The sequence below is a fragment of the Sciurus carolinensis genome, chromosome 3, assembly GCF_902686445.1.
Source record: "Sciurus carolinensis chromosome 3, mSciCar1.2, whole genome shotgun sequence".
Classification (NCBI taxonomy): Eukaryota; Metazoa; Chordata; class Mammalia; order Rodentia; family Sciuridae; genus Sciurus; species Sciurus carolinensis.
In genome coordinates, this window is record NC_062215.1 from 57,286,738 (window position 1) to 57,309,286 (window position 22,549).

A 22,549-nucleotide genomic window follows, 5' to 3' on the forward strand; every position below is an offset into this window, starting at 1 on the left:
ACCAGGAAAGGTAGCATCAAAGGGTCTGGGAAGATTGACTTTCAGGAGGGTAGGGAGAGGGGATAGAAGTACAGAAGCAGAGTTGTCTAGTGGCTATTTAGGCAACAACTAGAATAATGTTTTTTAAAATAGATATTTTAGGCCTATAATTGGACTTCCCTCCCTTTGTTTCAGTGTGGCTTTTTTAAAAGAAAATATCAACAACTGAACTTGGAGAGCATAAGGAAGGCCCAGCTGAAATCGGACAGTCTACTCATGGAAAAAGATTAGGTCCTGTTTCCTTGTCCATTGGGAGAGAATAACCAACTAATCCTTGAGCTTCTAAAGACTTGGCGTTGTACTGATTACTTTTTCCTTAGAATAATCTAGAGCAGCATTGAACAAATAGTAGAATGTTATTTTTTAACCCAAAAGTTGTCCCCAAAGTGTTTGTGCATTATGCAGAAAGTAAATTTGGGAAACATCTGTTATTAAATAATAAAGTTGAACTATTTCCTTTATAATAGTGCTTTTAATTTGCAAATATTCCTTACAATAAATATCCCTTTGCAATAAATTTTTGTATCTGCTTTGTTCATCTTAAGTGTACAACCTAAGTTGGGGAGTATTGATATCTGTACAATATTGTTTTCCTACTTAGAAAAACATTTCTCTAACTTGCTGAGGTTTTTAAAAACATTTCTGTTGTACTGTTTTTATCATTTTCTTCAAAGAAAATTTACAAAGACCTTTATTTCCAGCTATATATATATAATTTTGTTATTATTGTGATAGTGAAAAATATCTTTTTCTCCCCCTTACTGATTAGAGTTTGTATTTAGAACAGTTGGTTGTTTTGAATATTTATCTGGCCATTTTACTGAATTCTGTTTTCTAAATAGTTTTTAAATTGGTTCTCTAGCTTCTAGGACCGAGGATCCAGTTGCAGTCCAGGGGGCATAGGGGTCAGGGAGACCGAGGGTGGTTTCTTCTGTCCAGGGCCTGGGAAAGGCTGGACTAGCCCTACCCAGAGCACTGGCAGATGATCTCTGGCCCTTGGCTGTGGTCTCTGGGTGCTGCCTTTTCTCTCTTTAGAGCAGTGTGGTCTGAGATGAAGGTTGGAGTACCAGGATAGGATAAAATGCCACTGGCCCATTTTGGTTGTGCACACATTTTGGATTTCTTAATCTAGTAAAAGGCTACCAGTAACTGGAATTAGGACACTGGGGCTTCAGGATATTTGTCTCCTGGACAGAGAACTCACTAGGTGGATTGGCTGGCCCCTTAAGTTTGGCTAGTGCCTCCTGGCAGAGATTTCTGACTTTTTTGTGATATAGACCCTTTTTGCAGTTGAGAGACCCCTTCTCTGGCTTGGTTACTCTACCCCAGACACTTCAAGTATATAGGCTAAAGGAATTTCATTAATTACTTTTTTCTTCATTTTACAAGCCTTGGCAACTATCTGCTTCATTAAAGTTCTGTGGTACAGACTGAGAACGCCTTTTCCTGCCCTCATAGCTCTGTTTAATAGATTCGTACCCAAATGTGACAGCAAGAGAAAAAGCAATGATTCAGACCCATGGGAATCTATAGGAGGAGACAGATGCCTGCAAACTGAGCCTTGAAGCTGCAAAGAACTGAGCAGAGGTGCAGAGGTTGAAACTGGAAGGACGTGAGAAAGTGTGCATGCCAATTTGACAAGCTGGGTGTGCATCATGGGGAATATGAGATTGGAATGTGAGGTGAGGACAGTGTATTGTTTAAGAGCCCTGTGGACCCTGGGCATGGTGGCACATGCCTGTAATTCCAGCTACTGGGGAGGCTGAGGCAAGAGGATCAAAAGTTTGAGGCCAGCCGCAGCAATTTAATGATACCTTGCCTCAAGATAAAAAAATTAAAAAGGCTAGCGATATAATTCAGAGGTACCTGGTTTCAATTCCAGGTACTGCCAAAAAAAAAAAAAAAAAATTCGCATAAGAATTGTGTGCAAAGAACTATATGGGAAGCCACAGATGCCTCACTGTTTTATATGAGAAGACAGGGTCTCACTCAGTTGCTTAGGGTCTCTCTAATTTGCTGAGGTTGACTTTGAACTTGTGATTCTCCTGCCTCAGCCTCCCGAGTCACTGGGATTACAGGTGTGTGCCACTGTGCTCTGCTCTACTGTTTTTGTTTGGTACCTCAGTAAAGTTTTTCCTCAGATCAGACATTGAGAGCAAAGTAATAAATACCAATCCATCAATTAAGATGGGTTCCCAGAGCTGCTGATGGACATAGGAATGCATCCCACAGAGAGGAGCTTCCTTTTTCCTATTGACTGTATTTAAGCAACATTAATAATGCATCTGCTAGTTTTTATGTGGATCAGAAATGCCTATTAATGGAATGTGTTTGTCATAGCAGGACTGTTGGGAGTAAAAGGTAAATTAAAGGACAGATCACCTGTGAGGCCCTTGTTGAAACCCTTCCATGACTTGGCTGTCCCATGCTTGTCTCTGGGTCACCAGGGTACACAAGGCTCTGAAGGAAGGCTGGGTCTTCTTGTAATGATTTGTGCCCTGGGACAGATTCAAATCGCCAACCTACAGGCCTTCCCTGTCCTTTGGGGTGGAAAATAGAGTTCACTAGGTATAAGTAACATCTGAATGTCCACTCCAAGACCATATTGGTTTGTGTTTATTTTTTTTCCTTTAATTTCATGGAGATTGGTTTTTGAGTTTGTCAGCCTCTCAGCCTAAGGGAAAGGCTTTATTTGACCCTCCCTAGGGCTGAGGGGAAGAGGGATATCAGATGTCTTTGGAGCTGCAGGGGTGACCAAATGACACTTCCAAGCCACTGGTGGAAACACAGTGATGCTATTGACAATTCTGTTGCCACCTACCTGCAGCTGGCGTTTTCCCTCTTGGAAGCCCCTTCTGCTCACCTCCTAGAGAAATAGGAGTTTTTCTGAATTAGGGGGCACTTCTGCCTCTAAAATTCCATCCCATTGAGTCATACATATTTCCTTATAATCTAAAGAATTCATATGAGAAAGAGAACAGTATGGGAAAAGACTAGAATCAGAGACAGGAGGGTCTATGGCCCCCCCCCCGCCCAGGTGGATCCCCAGCACATTATCTTGGGGTAGGACAAGGCCTTGCCACTAACACGGATTTTACTGGAGGCTGAGCCGAGCAAGAAGGTCCCATGAGTAGGTCCAAACCACGCAGAACAATAGACTAAAAATGTCGGCAAGTCTTAGGAGCAAGTGAGATGATATAAAAAGGCCCTTTAGAAATCCATTTTGTAATTATTTTGTGTCACTTCACTGCCTATACCTTAAATCACCCCACAAGGCAAAGGCTCATGAACAAGATGAGAATGGTTTGCTCACTGCTAATTCCTTTCTTTACTACAGATGACAGCACTCATCCTAGTGAGACAGAATGTGCATTCTGGGGAGGGAGAGGGTAGTGAGGCAGGGACAGGGCTTTGATTACTTCGAAGATTGATGGTGCACCCCTGCCCCCTGCCCCTACAAGTGGCTTATAGGCTTGCCTTTGGTTCCTGGCATACCAGGATGGTACTGTGACCCTGTGTCAGTGGGAGCCACTGCAGAAGGTGCCTATTCTCTCGACTGACCTTCCATTCTCAAAGAGTTAGAAGAGTCATTTCCTACCAAGGAGTACTATGTGACAGGGTAGGAAGATGGTGTGTACAGGACCCTGGCCTCAACAGTGACCTCCCTCACAGTGATAGGGTGGATGCATGCACTACACACTCAGTGTCCTAGCCCTCAGTGTCCTCCAGAAGAAGCCTCAGTCCCTAGAGGACCTGCTGAGAACCCCAGTGACTGACCAGGAGACCCCTGGACCTTGTTTCAGTAGGTGTGAAGTAGGCTTTGCAGTGACCTCTCTGGCTGGCTCACAGAGCTAGTGGAGCGAGGCAATGTGAAACTTTAAAGCAATGTGAAACTTTAAAGTGCTCATGGTAACAATGGAGGCAATTGCTTGAACTGTGGAACCAGATTGCCTGGATCCAGTTCTGGCACAGGTGCTCACTAAGGGTGTGATTGTGGGCATATTTGACCTCTTAGGGCAGGTCAGGGTCATAACAGTACCAACCACAGAGGGTGGTCATGAGGATTAAATAGGACCCTCCATGCAAGGCATTTAGAGCAGGACTTTGCAAGCAGCAAGCACTAAGAAGTGTTCACTGTGATAATGGTGGTGAAGGTCATGTCAGTAGGGCACTGTGGGGCTCTAAGACTGTTGTCATGGGGCTAGGCCTAATCAAGGAAAATGTACTCAAAAGTAGCAGCCAATTTTCTCCCACAGGGAGAATTATTCATCTTGATTTAATGCATCTTGATTTAATAATGCAAATGTAAAAAGCAAAGGAGTGACATGCACTTGTTTTCCCAGGTATTCTGGAGACTGAGGCAGGGGGATTGCTGGAGCCCAGGAGTTCAAAGGTAGTTTGGGTAACAACAAGACCTTGTCTTCCAACAAAACAAAACAAAATAAAAAAAGTAAAAACCCTCTCTGCTCTCTTTTTAGGTATACTGGGTGTTAAGCCTGAGTTTGTGGGGATGACAAGTTGGCCCTAGCCATGTGGAGATAAAATGCAGATACTCTAGGTATAGCTTTACACACTTTTCATGCCCACAGAAATATTCCATGTCATAATGTCACTGACATACATTCTTGAAAAAAAGCTTTACCAAACAATGCCTACCCTGACTTCTTGGGTTCAACCCCCAGTAGCAATCTTTGGAGTGCTTCTCTAGGCCAGATGCAATCCAGAGGACTCCTGCCAGTTTGGAAGGTCCACCTTCCTCTGTGTCTTATCCTGAAGCAGTGTCCTCAGGTTTGTAGGTGTGATGTCACTGCATGGAGGCTGCTTCTTCCTGAGGGTTGGAGAGCCACATGGGGGAGGGCTGAGGAAGAGTCTGGCAGCTTTCCCTGTCATGACCAGGACAGGGTGGCAGTTTCAAAACTCCTATAAAAAAAAAAAAAAGGTTGGGTTTGATCACTCATTCAATGAATATGTACAGAATGATTATGTGGCAGGCACAGTGCTGAGCATGAGATACATAGATGTTTGAAGGCAAGATCCCTTCCCTACTGGAGCTTCTGGACTTGGTGGGGGACACAGTCAATAAGTTAATAAGATCATCGCTAACAATACAAGTGTTTTATGGGAATAAGATGGGGTAATGGGATAAAAAGTGATTGGGGCAAAGTATGGTGGCACACGTCTATAATCCAAGCTACTTGGGAGGCTGAGGCAGGAAGATCGCAAGTTTGAGGCCTTTGAGGTCAGCCTGGGCAACTTAGTGAGACTGTCTCAAAAAGTAAAAAGGACTAGGGATGTAACCCAATGGTAAAGTACCCTTGGGTTTAATTCCCAATACCAAAAAAAAAAAAGGGGGTGGAGGATTGGGGTGGGAGCAAGTCACCTTTGGTGTATTTGGTGTATGATATTATAAGAAACCTTTTTTGAGCAAATGGCATTTGTGTTGAAATTGATAAAAGGAGTTAAAGGTCCGTGCTTACCAAATGACAATTGGGGAGCAAAACACAGATCCTAGACTTAGTGAATGAAAAATTCTAAGGGCAGGACCCAGGAATTTGCCTTTTTTCCTCTAAATGATTCCTATGCATGCTAAAACTAGAGACCTTCTCTCCTGGGTCTTTTAGAGAGGATCACACTCTGTGAGCTTTAGGGTGTAGTTCCTTCCTATTCCCAGACATTCCAATTCCGGGAAGGGAGCTTCTCATTTAGGAGAGGAGGCCAGTGGTAAGGAAAGGAGCTGGGCTGCTTGTGGTCAGATTTCAGGGTGCAGAAAATGAGTGTGTACAACCCCTCAACACACCAAGAACCCACCCAGGACCCTGCCTCTCTGTTCCAAAGCTCATCTCCAGGAGACCCTCCCTCATCCCTGTCCCCTCCCTCTCTGTTCAGTTTCACTCTTGGAAAGGTCAGGGTCCTAACAGCCTGGACAGGTCTGTCTCTTACTTTGGGAACCATTCTCTCTCCAGGTGTATTTTATGATCTTGAGCCTTGGTTGCCTGTGTCTCCTGACCCCACCTGACCTGCCTGGGGACCTGTTGGCAGTGACTCCTTCGGAATGTGAGGTTTTCATCCTTCAACAGCAGCCTCAGGATTCTAGCAGACATGGGCTTTATCAACTCCTTGTCACTATCTCCCAGGCTGTGTCCAGGGGCAGGGCTCTCCCAGGAAGCAAGAAAGATCTGCCCTCTAGGAGATCCTGGCCTGGGTGCCTGTCCTTGTGCCTGTGAATGTTCTTTATCTCCTTTTCACCTCCATTTCCTGTGCTATAGGTTCATCCTTCGCCCTATTTCAGTTTCCCCATCTATTCAATAGGGAGAACCCTTTGGGATTTCTTTGGGAGAAGAAAGGTTTGTATTAAAAGGTGCCCTTCCTGCAGGTGCAGTGGCATATACCGCGTAACCCCAGCTACTCAGGAGGCTAAGGGAGGAAGATCTCAAGTTCTAGGTCCGCCTGGACGACTTAGTGAGACGCTGTCTCAAAATTTTTTAAGAAAAAGCTGCAGGTGTAACTCAGTGATAGAGCCCCCCTGGATTCAATCCCCAGTTAAAAAAAAAAAAAAAGTCCTTCCCTCTTTTCATTTCTTCTCACTCCTGCCCTGAGGTCAGCATCTGAGCAGCCGCGCGGTTCTGTGGACTTGCGAGGGCCCTCCCAGACTAGTGGCTGGGGAGGGCAGCCGGTGCTGTCACGTTGTCTGCCAAGACGGCTGCAAGGTCGCTGTCGGAGGTTCTGCGCTAGCCGCAGCCGAGCTCAACGCCGGTGCTTTCCCTGCCCCGCGGGTACCCAGCGCGGCGCCCCGCAGCCCACGCACCCGCTTGCCCATGCGGGCTGGAGCTGCGCGTCCCCGGGCTGCGGCAGCGCGGACGCACAGCGCCCGGTCTGCCTACCGGCTGCGGGCGGCGGCGGCTCCCATGCGGCACACGTGAGGCCGGGCGCTCCGCAGGCCCCGGTGAGCCGGCGGCATGGGGCAGGCGGGCTGGAAGGGGTTCTGCCTGTCGCTGTTCGACTACAAGACCGAAAAGTATGTAGTCGCCAAGAACAAGAAGGTGGGATTGCTCTACAGACTGCTGCAGCTCTCCATCCTGCTGTACCTGGTCGTGTGAGTTCTTGGGTGCTTTCGGGAAGCTGGGGGAGGGGCAGGGACAAGAGCGGGCTGGGAGGATCTGGAACAGCAGCCAACATCTTTTCCAGGGTCCTGGAATTTGCACGTGTGCACATGGCTTTCCCTGTGGTCCCTGACTGAGGAGGGGGCCGTCCTTGGACCCTTCAGGGTAAAGGGTAGCCCTCTACTCCACTGCCTACTCTGGAGGTGACGAGATGTGGGCTGGGACTTCTGGGTCCCTGGGTTTATGAGGCTGTCCATAGACAGCTCCTTTCCCTAGTGCTGCAGCCCCCAGTCTTGGGAAGGGGGCAGGGATGCAGGGGGCTGGGCTGTGGCTTTGTCTCCAGAGACTTCCCTGGGCCCTGGCTTGACAGCTGGCCCAAGCACCAGGCAAGTTATTTATAATCAGTGAGCGTCAGTGTTTTACTCTGGACTGGGACAACTCAGCAATGTGGCATGTCCGGGAACTCCCTTCCTGTCAGCTCACCTCACCTAGCCTCTCTGGTATCCAGCTGGGGGTCCTGCCCGGAGACCTCTATCCCCTAGTTCAGCTGTCCCCTTCCTCCATTCCCCCTCCCACTCAGCAGGAGTTGGGGCCACCAGCCCAGAGGGCAGTTTTTCCTGGGTTGCTCAGCAGGCACTGTTCAGAGTCTTCACCCCTGGGTGAGGGGAGGGAACAGGTGGAGAGAGGCAGCAGTCATGGACAACTGGGATGTGCCTTCTCTAACTCATTCAGTAAATGCTGAACAGCCCCTGCCATTTTCTCCGGGTGTACAGTCCTGGCCTTGCCTTGCTCCCTCCTAGAGGTCAAGCATTCAGCTTTTCTGGAACTTCAGCCCCAAGGCCGGGTCCCTCCCACCTCAGGGCTGTGTACATGCTGTTCCTTAGCCAGGCATGCTTTTCCTCCTTTATTTGGTTAGTGCTCACGCACCTCCAGACCTGAGTTCTTGAATAATTCCCTCTCCTTTCCTCCCTGGCATTCTCATGGAATTATCAGCAATTGTTCAGTAGCTATTTCTGACTCCCTGCCAGTCTGGGGACACCATGAGGGTAAGGCCTGGCATTACCTCACTAGGGAACAGGTGTGAAATTAATGAGTGAATGAATGAAAATGTGTTTTGAATATTTGCTTCATGTTTCTGCTTGGGCCAGGCCAAAGGTGTCCCTACTAAAATGATTGGTTGGCTCAGGGGAATCACAGACCTCTCAGAGTTCCTTGGGAACATGACAGCCTAGAACCCAGGGCACCCCAGCTCTGTCCCAGAGATGTGACGAATGCATGTAGGTTGGCATCTGCTACACTGAGAAACTTCATGGGCATCCTGGGAGGTGCTGACATCCCACCCACCACTCACTGCATGACCTCAGGTAGTGGTTTCTTACTCCCTCAGCCTGTTTCTCCAACTTTATCAAAAGGTGTCAACCTGAACTAACTCTACCAGCAACAGCAACAAGTGATGAGTTATATTCATTGGGTTCTTCCTCTGTGCTTGGTACTCGCTGTGCTCAGCAATTTATACATGCTATCTCATTTGTGTTTGGTATGGACGTGCCATATTTTGCTTATCCATTCACCAGTTGGTGGACATTTTGGATTGTTTCCACTCTGGCTGCTATGGATATTGCTGCTAATAACACACTTGTATGGATTTTGTGTCGACATGTGTTTTCTCTACTCTTGGGTATATACTTAGGAGTGAAATTCTGGGGTCCTTATAACTCTGTCTTTAACTTCTTGAGGAACTTCCAAACTATTTTTCACAGTAGATAGCTACATCATTTTACAATTCCCACCAGCAACATACAAGGGTTCTTATTTCTGTACATTCTCACCAACGTGTTATTTTTAGTTTTTTAAAATTATTATTTTTAGTGTGAAGTGGAATCTCATTGTAGTTTTTATTTGTCTTTTCCTAATTTATCATTTTGGGGGTGATGTCTAGTCAAATTTTTGCCCATTTTTAAATTGAGTTGTCTTTTTAATTGCTGAATCTTAAGAGTTATTTATATATCCTAATACTAGACCCTTACCAGGTATATGATTCACAAATATCTTCTCCCATTCTGTGGGTTGTCTTCACTTTCTTGATAATGTGTTTTGATGTGCAAAAGTTTTTAATTTTGGGGGGTAACCAGGGATTGAACTCACGGGTGATTAACCACTAAGCAACATTCCCAACCCATTTTATTTTTTATTTTGAGACAGGGTTGTTTAGGGTCTCACTAAGTTGCTGAGGCTGGCTTTGAACTTGTGATCCTTCTACCTCAGCCTCCCAGGTCACTAGGATTACAGGCATGTGCCACTGCCCTCAGCAAAAGATTTTAATTTTGATGAAGCCCAACTTTATATATATTTTTTTCTGCTTGTGTTTCTGATATCAAAGAATACAGGATTTTGTGCTCTTATTTCATGGACTGCCCCTCAGGATTAGTTTCAGATTTAATACTATGTCATTTAACCATCTCCATGATCCCTGATGCGAGGCAGTCCCTGTGTTACCTTGGGAAACCAATGCTCCCACAGTGAATTGTGTAGGCTGAGCAGGTTTCAACCCAGGCTTGCCCTGCTCTTGGGGCCTCAGCACCTGAGAACAGTGGGGTTTTTTTTTGCCTCTTTAAAGTCCCTTCCTCTAGGGTTGCTTGCCACTTGTGCTGCTTTACAGGACTGAGTTTTAGGCAACAGTAGGAGCTGTGAGCCCTGCCTAGGAGCTGGTGGAACAGGCAGAGCCCTAGGAGTTTCTGTGACTCCCACTCCAGTCTGGGCTTGAGCAAACATCCCTGAAGGCAGTGATGTGGCTGATACCCTCCTGCTGGTCCCCTTCCCACAGGTGGGTGTTTGTGGTAAAGAAGAGTTACCAAGATGTTGACACCTCCCTGCAGAGTGCTGTTGTCACCAAAGTCAAGGGTGTGGCCTATACCAACACCTCTGAGCTTGGGGAGCGGCTCTGGGATGTTGCTGACTACGTCATCCCACCCCAGGTCTGAAGCCCCGCCTATCACTCCCCGCCCCTCTGTCAGGGCCTGGTTTGGGGTGTGTCACATGGGAAGCTGCTGGGTGACCTGGGGACCTCCATCCATTGGCTCCCTTGGCCCAGGATGCAGATAGAGATCCTGTCCAGATCATTTCCCCCATGCAAGACCCTGCCCTCATTTTCTGTGCATTTTGTGACTGCTCTCTTCCCAGGGATCTGAGTCTGTTGAGACCAACTGGGGCCAAGAGAACTTTAGGGCTTTGTGAGTCAGGTGCCCCTCTCTTATATGTCACTACCCTGGGAACAGCTCCCCAGCCTATTCACAGTTGTCCTGGCCTAGGGCAAGGGTAACCCCATTACTGCCTCTGTTTCTCCTAGGTCTAGGCTTGAACTGAGTTCCCATGTGACTGAGTTCAGAATAGGAATTCATGGGGCAGGGCACTTGGGATCTGTGGGCCCAGGAGGGACCTCTCAAAGGACATATACTCAGAAACTGTAGGGTCAGTGAGATGATGGGTCAAATCTACCAATTTTTTCGCCCTATTTCCCCTAACACCCATGCAGAGGTCCCACCCACTGCTAGGCAGCCCTGGGAAGGAGGGTCCCTATATGAGGGTAGGAGAAGGTTCTTCAATGCCTCTCTGGTTCCTCAGGGAGACAATGTCTTCGTTGTGATCACCAACCTGATTGTGACCACCAACCAGCGGCAGGGCACTTGTGCTGAGGTTTGATTTGGCATGGGGAGTGGAGGATTGTGATTGGGGTAGACCCCCTCTCCTGAAGCAGGGGCTTCTGTGTGCTCCGGGTTCTTATGGGCTGTATGCACTAGTGAATAGTGGTTTGGGGGACAAACAGGTTCTCAGAGGGTGTGTGGGGCCAGGCCAGGGAAGAAGCCCTCTTCTAACGCCTGGTGGCCCCATGGGGTCCTCCTCATGCAGCACCTTTCTCTTTTGGCAGTATGAAGGTGTCCCTGATGGCTTGTGTTCTCAGGACTATGACTGCCATGCTGGGGAGTCTGTTATAGCTGGAAATGGTGAGGGCTTGGAGTGGCTAGGGGAGGAGGAGGGTGAAGGGAACCTGGGGCTGGGAGGCTCCTGGCATCGTCCCTGTCCCATCCTGCAGGAGTGAAGACTGGCCGCTGTCTACGTGTGGGGAACTCGACCAGGGGCACCTGTGAGATCTTCGCCTGGTGCCCAGTGGAGACACAGTCCTTGCCAACGTGAGTGGCTCCAGCCTCCATCCTTTGAGGAGTTGCTGGGTCCCATGCTGTGGGTCCAGCTTGAGGATGGAGACACGTCCCCTCTGGGGTCCTCGTTCTGGGGGACATGTCAGGACATCCCAGAGAAACCTGAGGACTGTTCCAACTGAGCAAATTTACTGTCTTTGGCAAATCTCCAGGGGACCCAGGGAACAGGTCTCAGCCCTGCCACAGGCCTGGGGAGGCATGAAGGGGCCACGGCAGGGCCTCCTGCTCAATCTGTCCTGGACTGTTTTCAGGGAACCACTCCTGAAGGGGGCTGAAGACTTCACCATTTACATAAAGAACTTCATTCGTTTCCCCAAATTCAACTTCTCCAAGTATGTGGGGCTTGGCCACAGGTGGGGGATATTTAGGAGTGGGGCCTTAACTCAAGCACCCTGAGGGCCTCAGTTGGCTCTCCCATGGCTGTGCATGGGTCTGTGTGCATGGTGGGTATGTGCACGCAATGTCTGCATGTGAATGAACTTCAAGGTGATGTTGGGGCTCCCCTACCCCTGCTGTGGGAGTGGGCTCTGTTCTTGACTGGAGCATGATAGGAGCTGGGGAGTGGATAGTTCAGGCGAGGGCCCACTGACTCTTGGGTCAGGGCCCAGGAACAGTGAGTCTCACCCTTATGTCACTGTTTCCACTTAGGGCCAATGTGCAGGAGGACAAAAATTTCCTAAAATCCTGTCGCTTTAGCCCCAAGAATCTTTATTGTCCCATCTTCCGACTGGGGTCTGTGATCCGCTGGGCGGGGAGCAACTTCCAGGATATAGCCATGAAGGTGAGTGGTATGTGCTCAGGGAACTTTCCAGAGGGGCCTGTGACCATAATGAGGAAGGTGTGAAGGGACCTATAGGCTAGGTGGGGCCCTGCAAATGCACCTGCCTCCATGAGCTCATTTTTTTTTTTTTTTTTTCAGAATAGATATGACACAGGGTGGGGTGGTACCAGGTTCAGACTTAGACTCTGGTTCTCAGTGAGGGGTGGACTTGTTCCTGTGGCATAGTTCTCAGTCCTTGGGGCATCAGGCAAAATGGAGTCAGAAAGTCCCGTGGCACATCCTGGTCATGTCTAAAGTTCCTGTCTACAAAAGGTCCTCTCTGGGTCATTAGCACCTTTCTCTCCTGAAGAGTGAAGTGAGTCCATACTGGGGCCAGGGCAATGTGACATCCTCAGCTGTTCTGCTTCAGAGGTAGGGATAGAACCTCCCTGGGGGGCTGTCCCCAGGGCTGGCCTCTTGCCTGAGCTCTTTCTCTGTCTTGTTCAGCTCTCTGTATGTGACTTCTGTCCATCTCCAGAAGGCTCTGGGCACTGAGCCTTGTCTCTTGTCTCAAGGGTGGTGTGATAGCAATTAATATTGAATGGGACTGTGATCTTGACAAAGCTGCCTCCGAGTGCAACCCTCGCTATTATTTTAGCCGCCTGGACAACACCCATGTAAAGTCTGTCTCCTCTGGGTACAACTTCAGGTAACTGTCATCTTGTGCCACATTGTGGCCCTGACCACACTTCACATCATTCCCTGGGTGCCAGCACTGTGCCACCCCTTCCCTAGGATGAGTGTCAGAGCAGTAGGTGCAGGGACAGATGACCAAGGAGAGGCAAGGATCCCAGCAGAGTGGTGGGATGGTCACTGTGAGTGTGTCTGTTTGGTGAGAAGGGGGTCTATTCTTGCCATAATACTAATAAGGCTTGACTTCCATGTTGGATCAAGCTCATCAATGTTTTGTTGGCCCAGGGGTTGGCCCAGGGGTTGACCCAGAGTGTAGTGGGAAAGCCTTGGCCCTTGGGACAATGTCTCTATTTCAAAGGTCTGGAAGCATCTTTTATACTTGTCTCAGTGAGAGGGTCTGCAGCCCTCTCTTAGGGCTGCTGAGAGTCGGGCTCCTGGGAGTGCTGATACATCCCCAAAGCAACCACAGTCTGTGCTGTGCTGCCAAAGAGGGAAGGTGCAGGCAGGCTGAGACTTCCCCTGGGCTTTTCTCTGCCAGGTTTGCCAGATATTACCGAGACTCTGCTGGGGTGGAGTTCCGAACCCTGATAAAAGCCTATGGGATCCGCTTTGATGTGATAGTTAATGGCAAGGTGTGTGGGCAGTCCTCCTATTCTGTGGTTGAGCAGGGAGGGGAGCAGGAGGTTGGACATCCCCTGGGAATCTGATCATCCACCCTGCCTTACTCACCTAACTTGTCTCTTGTCTTTCAGGCAGGGAAGTTCAGCATCATCCCTACAATCATCAACTTGGGCTCTGGGGTGGCGCTCATGGGTGCTGTGAGTACCTTCATCCTCCCTCCCCACTTTCTATGCTCTGAGCAGGGAGAGGGAGGTAACTGACTGCCTTGGAGAAACGTGTCTCGATGCCCCAGAAACTAGGAGAGCTGGCAAAATCAGAACCAACACGGGTAAAGAGGGTTCTTTGGGATTTCACACCATGCCAGCTGCCCCCAGGCGGCAGTGACAGCTGGAGTTTCTCTTTCTAAAGCCAAAGAGGCATCTGCCTATAGCTCTGGAGCTGTGGGGTGGGCTTGGGGGTGGAATTGGGTCATCCCCTAGCCATGGCATGGGCTGGGGTCTCTGGGATCCTGGGTCAACCCCTGAACTTCTAAAGATTCCATCTTCACTTCTGCTAAAAGGGGGCAGGATTACCCTATGTACAGGGTTTCTCGACCTCCGCTCTTTTGACATTTTGGGCCAGATAATTCCTTGTCCTGGGAGCTGTCTTGTGTGTTTTAGGATGTTTAGGAGCATCCCTGGTCTCTACTCACTGGATGTCAATGGCACCTTCTCCAAAATTGTAATGTTAAAAATGTCTTCTGGCTGAAAACCCGTGGGCCAAGGGGATAAAGGCTGGGGAGATGACCCTGCAATCCTTCCTCTATGTGGCCTTCAAGCCAGCCTAGGGAGACTCATAGGAGAGGTCGTTGTGGCTGGAGGGCTGGGCGAATTGCCTCTCAGTGCCTGTAATGCCCTTTGTACTTCTGGTAGGGTTGTTAAGGACATGGGAGTTGGTGGGTGGCTGCCTATGCCAGCAAGTTCCTTTCCAAGATTTCCAGCTGCCTCTCCCCTCATTCCTCTGCCTGAGAAGCCTAAAAAGCCCCACTGGCAGATTCAGTCAGGACCGTGGATTGACTTTTTGTTGAGATCAGGAAAATTGTGTCCTGTAACACGACTCAGAACTCAAAAAGGTCATGTACCTGAGAGGTGATTGATATGAGAGGGCCCCAAATGGATTCCTTCTAACTGAAAACTTTCCAGATGTGTATATATATGTAATTTTCTTACATTTTGGGTAAAATATGGACATCTGGGAGACCTACCTGAGAAATGAAGAATGATGCAGAGAAAAGGTCGCAGTGGAGGTTGAAGGAAGAAGGAGAATCAAGGAACTGATAAATGACATTTTTGGCATCTGGGAAAGACATAGATATGCAGTGTCCAGGGTCAGATGACCAGACTCACCTGTTGGCCAATCCTCATGCCATCCTGGCCTTGGTGCTCAGGAACTTCACACCCAATCCTGTGCTGTGGGTGGCATCACCCTCTAGTGGTGCAGATGGGAATTGCACACAACCTGCTCCATTCTGAAGCAGTGTTCAGGGTCAGTGGGGTCCAGCTGGGTTAGCTCAGACTGCCTCTCTTGTTAGGTTCAGACCTCCTCCAATCAGTCTCACACTGACTTTGTAAAATGTTGAAATTGCAACATCATGCCTCCCCTCTACCTCAAGGACTAGGATGAATGCCTCAAGAATATTCTGACAGGTTGATTCCCATCCACCTCTGCAGAAGTGCATCACACTTCCCCCACAGGCCCTATGGCATTTCCCAGGCATGACAAGCTTTCTCCTCCCCCTGGAACACCCTTCCCAGGCTTGCTTTGCTTTATGTAAACTCCTATTTAGCCCAAAGACTCAGCCTAAACATCCACCCCCACTTAGCCTGAGTGAAGAAGCCTGTCTTCCTTCTGCTCTTGTGCCTCTCCCCATTCATTAGAAGACACTTCACTGTGTCATAATTTACTTGCTTGTCTTCTGCAGCAGAGGGAGAGTCCTCAGAAGGTCCCTGTGGTCCACATTCTCCCTGCACCCCAGTGTGGTCCTGGCCTGTGGTGGGTGCTCAGCAAATGTATGTTGGCACAATGAGTGGATGGGGTCAGGGTAGTGTGGGAGGTGTCTGATCTGTGGGGTCAGGTGGCAGAGCTCCAGTCTAACTTTGTATCTACCATGAACCAGCCCTGTGGCCCTAGACAGTTTCCTCATGTGTTAAACAGGTACATGAAGATCCCTTGCAGAATCAAGTTAAGAGTTCTGAGTTAGGGCCTGCAACTATTTTGCAGGGGGCTTTCTTCTGTGACCTGGTGCTCATCTACATCATCAAGAAGAGGGAGTTCTACCGAGACAAGAAGTATGAGGAAGTGAGGTCAGTTAGGCTCCCTTCCTGCAGCCAAGGGGAGCCCCTCGGGCCCCACTGACTTTGAGCCTTCACCTGATTGGGTACTGGGTTTGGGGTGTGGAGGCAAGGGCCAAAAGGCCTGGGGAATGTGGGGTCTTCCAAGTATCTGCTCCATAGAATTGAGTTACTCTTCAGAGAGCCCAGGGAAGAAGACGCCTCCCCAGGCTGCCAGCAGGGTGAGCTGGTTTACAGCCTCTTCCTGTGATTTTGGACGAGTCCCAGGTCTCCTCGGGCCTGTTTCTTCATCTGCAAAATGAGAGTTGGTTTACATAGAGTGCCTTCTAGCACTAGTGTTTCAGGATTTGGGAGGGGCTTGGTGGCTGCGGTGGGCTGGGGTTGAGAGAGTCTGGATGATAAGGAAATCTACAGGGGCTTCTTTCCAGTTCTCTTGGACCACTGGCTTGTGTGTGTGTGTGTGTGTGTGTGTGTGTGTGTGTGTGTGCGCGCGCGCGCTCGCGCACGTGTGTATGCGTGCTTACAGAAGCCAGTATGAGGGGTAATCGTGAAAGGGGGTGATGGGTGGGGATAGAAGGGCAAACTCTTGTCCTTGGGAAAGCCTTTCTGGAGAAGCTGGGATTAGAATGAGGAACTGGGACAGGCACCTCAGAGCTCCCTCAGCCCCACCACGACCTGGGACAGCGGGTGCAGGGTCTGCCTGAGTGGTTTGCCTCGATTGAACTCCAGCCGCAGCCTGAAGCCAGCCCGGCAGCGAGGAGTCCGACCTGGCCGCAGTCCATGCTGCTGGAGGAACGAGGGCAGCTGCCCTTCTCGGCCCGCCCCGCCAGTGTCTGGGGAGGCTCCTACAGGGCAGGGTCGAGAGGGCAGTACGCTGGAGGCCGAGGCCAAGGCGGCGGAGCCAGGGCAGCTGGAGGAGGAGCTGCTGGAGGAGCAGCCCCAGGCGCTGCCCAGCCGCAGCCACTGGAAGGGGAACGGCAGTGTGTGCTCGCAGTTCCCCGAGCTAGCCAGGTGAGGCGCTGCTGGGCAGAGCCGGCGGAAGATTGAGTCTTGCAGAGGGGGGCCGCTAAGACACCCGCTCCAGGTTGGCCTGGACACCTGGCAGGATGTCCGGGTCCCGGAAGGTCCTTCAGAGCTGGACTTGGGAGAGAGGGGTTGCTGGTGGTTCTGTAGGCCCCCATGAGTCCCTGTTAGCTCCCCAAGCCCCGTCGATGCACGTGCAAACCAAGCATCTTTCTCTGCTGTCCCAGCATTAAGATAGTAAGAGTACTCCCATTCATCCAGCGCCTCTCCCTTCCCGACGCTGCCTGGGCTATTTGTCTATATTAACTCATTTAAGCAACTTAATGAGGTGGATACCGATATGCCTTATTTTGCTAAAGAGGAAACTGAGGCATAGAAAAGTTAAATAAGTTGCTCAAGTCCCACAGCTAATAAGTGGCAGAACTAGAATTTGAATCCCAGCAACTCTGGGATCTTGTATCTCTAGGATCCAGTTCTCCAGTGGGTTACCCTGCCTGATAAAGACCCTCATTCTCCTGCCTCCCAGCAGATAACTTCCCCAGTCCCTCTTCTGTGTAGACATTCTGGAGCTGCACTTCCCCAGGGCACTGCCTGGAAGTCCTGGTCAGCCTGCTTTTTTCCTGCAGATTGTTGGGGGTGGGGGGTGTCTAGGCTGAGTCATGTGACCTGACTTTACACCTGCTCTGCTTCTGCCCTGTGGTGCCTTGGGCTTTGTTTTCTTTTTCTTTTTTCCTCTCAGCGAGGGTTGGACACAGAGCCCTCTCTACTTGGTCAGGCTAGAATGTTCCCAGGCCTTTCCTCCAACCTCCAGCTTTCATTCCTTGCAGACTCGGGGTTTGGCAGCCTACAACTTGGAGCTTGGGCTTGTCTGGGAAGGAGCAGAGTGAGGAGAGAAAGGAGGCAAGGGTCTGCAGCAGTGGGATCAGTGGCGCTAGAGGCTGGAGGACCTGGTTGGGGCAGGTCTGAGCCCAGAAGCCCTTTATGTGCTCCCTGATCTGCCCTCTCTTCCTGGGCACCCCCATAAATGCCTCACTCTGCAGGGGAAAAGAGTAACCACCTTGCTTGTCTTGGCCCAGCCTGCCTGTTGCTGTGGGAGGCTCCATGCTCATGGGCCTACGCTCCAGCTGCCACCACAGTTGCTGCTTCTCAGTGCTTGGCGGCTCCAGAAGACTTAGCTTGGGCATTCCCATGTGTTTGGGGTGTAGCCAGGAACCTGGGCAGATTGGCCCTTTATCCACATGCTCTGACTGCTTGCAGTGCTGCCAGCAAAAGGCGGAGGCTGCTGCATGTCGCTACCTTTAAGGAGATGACCCATCCACAGAGTTTCTGACAGTCCTCTCTGTCTTCTGTATGCCCCTCTCCCACCCTCCTGCCCACAGGTCTGGCCTTCTGAAGAATGTAAAGGTGAATGCTGAGCAGCTGCAGACTCTGCAGACAGTGGAGACGTAGCTAGAGCTGGTGTCCCAAAGCAGATTTGAGGATGTTGGGGCCAGAACTGCCCACAGCTCTGAACTGGGAAGATGTGTCCTTGTGTCTGCATGGGACAGGGGCTTCCAGGAACAGTCATCTCACCTGACTTTGAGATCCTGCTCAAGCTTTATGTTGTATGGAGGGGAGTCTTGGCAGTCAGACTGGCTCAGATCCAGAAGAGGAGGCCTGGGGCAGGCACCCAGGAAACAGGGCAGGCCAGGAGCCTGAGTGGTACTAGAGTGTTTTAATTTTTCCTGAGAACCTGACTGGACATTCATTCATTCATTCATGCAGTAAATACTTCTTGATGCATGCTGTGTGCTCAGTCCTATCTAAGAGATGCTTAAATAAGATGCTGATCCAGCTCTCAGAGATTAGGGAAACACATGTGATTCCCTCCAAAGCCAACAGAGATATCACCATTGGGCCCAGCTACTCTTGCTTTCCTCCTGCCTCTAGCTGAGACATTCACAAATCCCTGTAGAGAATGACAATTCTCAGAGAAAGCCTTTGGATTATATACAGGGGGACATTTGGTCTTACCCCATGGAATAAAATTTAAAGGTGGCCAAGGAGGCAACAGGAAAGGACTCTACCAGTCGGGAGGCAGCCAACTCCAAGGACTTTTAATAAGATGGGAAAGGGGAGGCAGAGAGGCCTTTCCTCCATTCTGACCCCCACCCTCAGCCTCTAGAAGGTCCGAGAATAACAACCTGCTTAGATGAAAGATGCTGTTTCCTGTGTGGTTTTGCTCTTGGTGTTGTGTGGGGCTGGTGTCCCTACTGGCTTCCCTTCCCTTCCCAAAGTTAAAGGATGCTCTCTTAGCAGGTGTCAAGTTGTTAGGGAGGCCCTCACTTCCCCACCCTTGTCCCATACCATCCCCACCCCGCTCTGTCCCAGGAAACTTGCTAGTGGGGTTCATACACAGCAGCTTCAGGGAGCCTCTTAGAAATGCAGAGCCCCAGGCCCCTCCCTTGTCCTACCAATTCAGAACCTGCATTTCCCCAAGATCCTGAGGTGATTTGCAAGCATATTATTGTTGCTTGAGAAGCTCTGGTTTTGAGGGAAAAGAAGGCCAGCTTGGTTGGAAGGAGCTAGTTACTAGACACACATGCTGCCTTGAGACCAGGAGGATACCTCTCTCACTCACACCTCCAGCCTGAAAGCAGCATTATGCTAAATTTGTTTGAATTAAAATATCTTGATTAGGTAACATTTCTATGATTCAAACATGCCTATAATTCTAGTGATTCGGGAGGTTGAACTCAGCCTGGGAAACTTAGCAAGACCATATCTCAAAATAAAAAGTTTAAAGGACTGGGGATATGGCTCAGTGATAGAGCACTCCTGGGTTCAATCCCCAGTACCAAAAAAAAAAAAAAAAAAAAGGGAGTAAAAAGCGAGTCCTTTTCACACATTCTCTGGAGGCAACCAGTGTTATCAGTTCCAAAAGACTTCCTTATTTTGTTAAGAATCCATGTCCACGTGGCTACCTGTGCATTCACTTGGGAAATGATCTTTCCTGCAAGACAGACTCTCCTGTGTCAGAGATGGACGCGAAATATGCTTGAATATTGGACTTGGGGAGCTGGCTAGCTCTTCTCCCTATCCCCTGGCATCAGAGGAATGGCTGGGTGAACCTGGAAGCATATTAGGGAGCATCCTCTTTGGAAGGGGATGTGGTTTCTGTACATAAGGAGGCAGCAAGCTCCCTTCCACTGGGGCCTTTGGGGACAGGAGTCTCAAGGCATCCAGCAGGAGGTTACTGGTGAGGTTGCCACTGCACCAAGGTGCATGGTGCCCAGAATAGGACTCCTTATAAAGCAAGCAGCTCCCTCACCTTGGGTTGTCTGGGGATCTGTCAATGAGCCAACCTGTACTCTGAATAGAAAGTGAAAAATTTAGGTGATCTATTTAAGTGTTTTACTTCCTCACTAAAGCAAACCCTTGGGTTTTATAATCTAGCATGTTACTTTTATATTTGGGAGGAGGGGCAGGGGTCGTGGCTGCTTAGGGATAGATCTGGTTCCTTTTAACCTTATTTTGAAATGATGCAGCAAGCCAAATAACCTGGGAACAGTTGTACTATTGGTTTTATATTGGAGTATAAATGCCTTCCTACAGTCATTTGTTCAGTCAGTAAATATTTAGTGAGTCCTTATTATGTGTCAGGTGTTGGAGTAAATGATGGAGATACAGTTGTGTTCAACACACAGGGTCTCTGCCATCATATGCTTCCTATCTGATGGGATCTAGACCTTAACCAAGTGATCACACCTATGATCACAGACTCAATAAGGTGCTTGGAGAGTTTTTAACCAGGAGTAGTCAGCAAGTTTCTCCAAGGAAGTGTAATATTAGTTGAAACCTGAAAGGTTAGGAGCAGCTGTCTGAGTGGGGAAGGAAATGGTCCAGATAAAGGAACCACACACATAGGAAGAAGCAACTGAGGATATGAATGAAGGTAGTGAAGGCTTCACTGGGTTTTGTGAGGTTTTAAGTCGACCTTAAAGATTTTTTCCCTCCTTTTTTCCTTGGTGGTACTAGGGATCAAACTTAGGGCTTAGTTGTACTCTAGGTGAGTGCTCTACCACTGAGCTACATCCCCAACCCAAGTTGGCTTTCTTTACTTTTAAAGATTGTCCCATTACACTTTACTGCCTTAAAAGGACTTATTCAACCTAATTGTTTCTTTGAGGCTAGCAAAGCTGTCCAGGTGGCCTCTGTGGCTGCGTGTCAGAGGGCCCATGCTTAGAAAGGCTAGGAATCCCATTACAGCTTCTGGACATTGCTGTGCATTCCTGCCAAAATTGCCTTGCTTTTTGCACAGACGCTGGTTTGCCACCTTGTGCGTAATCTTGGTGGAAGAGTTGGGGCTCATTAATCTTATGAAAATGTGCTTTTAAGTGGGGAGAAGTGAAGCAGGAAGTTGAGCTCCTTCCAAACTCTGAGTAAGTCCCTTTCTCTTTAGGCACAGGTTGCCCCATTGGAAAGATGAGATTCCAAGTCTCTAAGACCTTTCTTTTTTCCTTTTTTTGGCATTGCAACCCAGTGTCCTCCTGCCTGCTAAGCACACACTCTACCACTAAGCTACATCCCCAGCCCAAGAGAGCTCCTTTCTATTCTGATATTCTAGGCCCTAGCTTAAACTTGCTCAGCCAGTATTTTCCTAACAATTATCCCATGCCTTTGGGAGTGCTATACTAGTCATACTTTGGGTGCTATCAATGTGACATAATGGGGACCAGCCATGAAAGATCAAAGTGCCCTCCATTCCTGATGCTGGGGGTCATTAGCACTGAACAATCATGGCTGCCTTTTTTACCCCCACTCACCCCTTATCAGTTCTGTTCTCAGTGGGGAATTAGATGTAAAGGGAGACTGTGACTTTTTCAAGTGTGAGTACCTCAGTGAAGGACTACTATGCCCTGTAGAGTTCCTAAATCACCCCACTTGGAATGACATCTTGAGTCTGGAAAAGACTATTTCCAACCCACTACCTCCCAAGTGATGTGTTTCCTCAGAGGAAACTCTCCAGTGCATCCAAGAATGCTTTCTCTCCAAAAGACTATACTGTACTGCCAGCTGTTTCCCTTTAGGCTAGACACAGAATTAAAGGGGGCAAGGTGGTAAGTACTTTCTGGGACCTGCCGAATACATGTATTTTTGACACTTTTATTTGGTTCTAAAACAATAAAAAGTATCAATTTTAAACGTGTTCTGATATTCTTTTTTCCCTTCATTATCTTCATGATTACTCACGTTTTAGGGGAAAATCTAAGATGGTGAAACCATAAGAGGCAGATACAAGAAACAAGTTAGTAAGCAATACATTATGTTTGTTGTTATCTTCAGAGAAATTAAAATGAAAGTTTCACAACTCTTTAAATGAGCAAACATTAGAAGACTAGGAGTACTTACCACCTTGCCCCCTTTAATTCTGTGTCTAGCCTAAAGGGAAACAGCTGGCAGTACAGTATAGTCTTTTGGAGAGAAAGCATTCTTGGATGCACTGGAGAGTTTCCTCTGAGGAAACACATCACTAGGAAGGCATTAATAAGACTGATACTTTCCATTAATTTGATAAAACTCTGGAAAGCATTTGGAATTGAGTTATCTTCTGTCCTCGGAGCTTAAATTCTCTCAAAACCACTTAAATCTGCAGAAATTCATTGCAATATTTCTTTTAATAGTGAACATTTCCAACACACTTACTGCCCAACAGTAGGAAAATGATTAAGTAGATCAGCCCACAGATTCCTCATCCTTTTGCTTTTCCTACAACAGGAGGACCCCTCT

At 48.7% G+C, this 22,549-nt stretch overlaps 2 protein-coding genes across 4 annotated transcripts in view; both read left to right on the top strand.

Annotated features, from left to right (window-relative positions):
- The window catches only part of Itgae (integrin subunit alpha E), a 53,541-nt gene extending 52,991 nt beyond the window's left edge, over positions 1-550 (top strand). For both annotated transcript variants that reach the window (XM_047543281.1, XM_047543282.1), the window contains one exon: positions 175-550. In XM_047543281.1, coding sequence (XP_047399237.1) covers positions 175-270 — 96 coding nt within the window. In that variant the 3' untranslated portion in view covers positions 271-550. The remainder of the gene's footprint in view (positions 1-174) is intronic.
- Positions 551-6,726: 6,176 nt separating this feature from the next.
- Positions 6,727-21,895, top strand: P2rx5 (purinergic receptor P2X 5). 2 transcript variants are annotated; one of them, XM_047543290.1, is made up of 13 exons: positions 6,727-7,132; positions 9,964-10,114; positions 10,761-10,832; positions 11,065-11,140; positions 11,230-11,326; positions 11,605-11,685; positions 12,002-12,134; positions 12,689-12,822; positions 13,345-13,438; positions 13,559-13,624; positions 15,687-15,769; positions 16,487-16,768; positions 18,160-21,895. In XM_047543290.1, the coding sequence occupies exons 1-13, from the start codon at positions 6,996-6,998 to the stop codon at positions 18,227-18,229; spliced, it is 1,476 nt and encodes a 491-aa protein (XP_047399246.1). In that variant the 5' UTR covers positions 6,727-6,995; the 3' UTR covers positions 18,230-21,895. The 2 variants fall into 2 exon arrangements, with proteins under 2 accessions (XP_047399246.1, XP_047399248.1); XM_047543292.1 differs by lacking the exon at positions 16,487-16,768.
- The last annotated feature ends 654 nt before the right edge of the window (positions 21,896-22,549 follow it).

What these genes read in the sequence shown, in the direction of transcription:
- P2rx5 (XM_047543290.1), top strand. Translation starts at nt 6,996, where the DNA reads ATGGGGCAGGCGGGCTGGAAGGGGTTCTGCCTGTCGCTGTTCGACTAC. An exon ending in GGGTGGCGCTCATGGGTGCT is followed by an intron (nt 13,625 to 15,686) that starts GTGAGTACCTTC and finishes ACTATTTTGCAG; the next exon opens with GGGGCTTTCTTCTGTGACCT. An exon ending in CAGTTCCCCGAGCTAGCCAG is followed by an intron (nt 16,769 to 18,159) that starts GTGAGGCGCTGC and finishes TCCTGCCCACAG; the next exon opens with GTCTGGCCTTCTGAAGAATG.